Here is a 2,500-nt window from a genome sequence, read left to right as displayed (position 1 = left end):
AACGCCGTCGCCGCCTCCATGTACATCGTGGGCTTCTGCGAGTCCATCAACGACCTCCTGGCCTCCTTCCAGGTCAAAATTATCGACGGGGGAGTCAACGACGTTCGGGTGGTCGGGACCGTCACACTCGTTGTCCTCTTCGCCATCTGCGTCATCGGCATGGAGTGGGAAGCGAGGGTGAGTGGGGAGGGGAGGGGAGGGGAGGGGGAGGTGGAGGTGGAAGAGGTTTGGAAGGAGGGGAGGGGGGAGGTGGAAGAGGTTGGGAGGGAGGAGGTGGTGGTGAAGAGGAGAAGAGAGGGGTAGTAAGAAGACACGGAGGGGCTGCAGAGACGAAGATGGTGGTGGTGCAGGCGAAGAGGAGGGGGATGAGAAGAGGGACGAAGAGAGGAAAGAGGGAGAAGAAAAAAAGGGAAAAGGAGGGGAAGGAAAAAATGGGGAGATGAAAGAGGATCTAGAAAAGAATTAAAGGGAGGAGGAGGAGGGGTGTATAATGGTAAGAAGAGGAGGAAGAGGTTAATTTAAGAAAGAAGATAGAAAGGCAAATAAAATGACAAGGAGAATGGAGGTTTAAATACGAAAAGCACCATGTCCATAATCTTTTTATTTTCATTCAAAAGATAATCAGTGTTACTCATTGTTTATCCTTTCCGTAAAAGATTGCAATGACTTCTGAAAGGCAGGTTCAGTTAGTATGAATGATAGCAAATACAAGCAGATAACTATGCATATAAAGTTGAAAAATGTTCCTGATCTTGTACACACGAATCGCGGAAACTGGAACTTACTGGATGAGATATTCTTGGAACACGACCTTTCACGATCGTCAGCACAGGATAAATTTAAACCTTATGGCTTCACTTTGATGCTGTTGGGTACACACTATTTACATGTCAGTATAACAGGAACAGAGTTATGGATTTTCATCAGGGGGTTGAAAACCAATGAAAATTTTACAAATAAATGGCAAAGCCTGGAGCGTACGTTCGGGCGAGTGATAGTGCAAAAAAATGATAATTCAAAGTCTTTTCCTTTTCCTTCCAGGCCCAACTGGTGCTTTTAGTGGTGCTGCTGGTCGCCATTGTCGACTATGTAATTGGTGCCATTGTGGGTCCCCTTAACGACGAAGAGCTGGCCAAAGGTTTCACCGGTTTCAACAGTAAGTGCAAAACTAGAAAAATATAGGAGGCTAATTGAAAAGTGAAAAGTGACGTTTGGTAAGAGAAAAATAATTTCCTTGATAGGAAGCAGTAGAAATGATGATTAAAAAAGAAAAAAAAAAAAAAAAATGGACGAAGTCCATTTACTATGGCGTACAAATGGGGGAAAGTTACGATTCGGAGCCATCAGTCCGAGGCCTCGCGATTTCGGAGCGCGGGTTAAAGTCAAGGTCTTACTCGGGGAACTGCTTGGAGATCTCCAACATTGACTTCAACAACCCGATTACCTCTTTGTATTGGCTGATGATCTCCACGTTCTTCTCGACCGTATCGAGGTCTCGCTGGATCTCTTTCTGGTGATACTTCACCTGCTCCTCGTATTCCTCGAGCTTCTGAAGGAGGAACACTCGGTCCTTCATTAAGGTCTCTATGCAAAGTTTCTCGTCCTCTCCAATCTTACTAAGAGTTCCTCCGCTTTCCGGTCCTTCGTTCTGCTGGCTTTCCACCATCTTATTCCGGTCGACCTCCAGCTTCTTTTTCAGATTTAACAGCTGTTCCCGTTGCTGTAAAACGATGACAAAGTTAACTGGAAATTGTAATAAATTGCTGATTTGTCTATGATCATAATTTCGTACGAACAGAAAAAATGCACCATAAATACGGTAAAAACGATAATAATGATAGTAACTAAAGAGACAAAACTCGAACGTAAGTTAAGAATCAAAAGTGTGTTCATTTCCTAAATTCACTATGCATCAGTTCTCACAGCTGTTCAGCGCTAATGTACTTAATCCATAGATAAATCGTTCGTGATTAAGGACACTTAAATGTTTTACCGTGTTTAACCTGCCAAATCTGGTATGCTAGCATCGTATATGAGCAAAATCTGGTATTTTCTGCCTTCTCGACGATCGATATTACTTAGTTAACCTTAGCAAACCGATAAAAAAGGAGGAGCTGAATTGCAAGAAAAACCTGTTTGAAAACAGACGAAATATTAAACGAGAAAATATGAGGTCACACGATAGATTTATAAAGTTTGACAGTTCGAGAATTTGGGAAATAACTTGCTTTCTTTATTCATGCAACTTCTTTCTTACCTTCTTTATAAACCTTTTTTTTTTTTTTTTTTTTTGGGGGGGGGATCTTTCGCAAACTCCCATTAGCATCCTAAATACCTCCATTTATCCCGCAATTAAATGAATGGCCCTTACTCGCTTATCATCCTACAAATCCATGGCCACGCTCTTCCCATCCTACCAACCCATCCTCACGATCTCTGAAATATCCTATTCCTTCTGCGACGCACCTTCCTGAGGAAATATTCCTCCTCCTTCACCATG

At 42.8% G+C, this 2,500-nt stretch overlaps 2 protein-coding genes across 2 annotated transcripts in view; one reads left to right on the top strand and one right to left on the bottom strand.

The window, feature by feature from the left end:
• The window catches only part of LOC122250575 (bumetanide-sensitive sodium-(potassium)-chloride cotransporter), a 55,665-nt gene that overhangs the window by 32,301 nt on the left and 20,864 nt on the right, over nt 1-2,500 (top strand). Inside the window, exons 5-6 of the mRNA XM_086541638.1 lie at nt 1-177; nt 1,042-1,156. The exon at nt 1-177 is cut by the window's left edge and continues 77 nt beyond it. Coding sequence (XP_086397764.1) covers nt 1-177; nt 1,042-1,156 — 292 coding nt within the window. The remainder of the gene's footprint in view (nt 178-1,041; nt 1,157-2,500) is intronic.
• Nucleotides 589-2,500, bottom strand: part of LOC122250574 (uncharacterized) — a 3,212-nt gene continuing 1,300 nt past the window's right edge. The window contains exons 2-3 of the mRNA XM_043012055.2: nt 2,467-2,500; nt 589-1,720 (exon numbers count right to left, since the gene is read on the bottom strand). The exon at nt 2,467-2,500 is cut by the window's right edge and continues 114 nt beyond it. Coding sequence (XP_042867989.2) covers nt 1,391-1,720; nt 2,467-2,500 — 364 coding nt within the window. The 3' untranslated portion in view covers nt 589-1,390. The remainder of the gene's footprint in view (nt 1,721-2,466) is intronic.

This window comes from Penaeus japonicus, unplaced genomic scaffold (genome assembly GCF_977035675.1).
Source record: "Penaeus japonicus unplaced genomic scaffold, GWHDUDI00000001_assembly GWHDUDI00000011, whole genome shotgun sequence".
Classification (NCBI taxonomy): Eukaryota; Metazoa; Arthropoda; class Malacostraca; order Decapoda; family Penaeidae; genus Penaeus; species Penaeus japonicus.
Note: the sequence above shows the minus strand (reverse complement) of the source record. Positions and strands in the feature narration are given on the sequence as shown.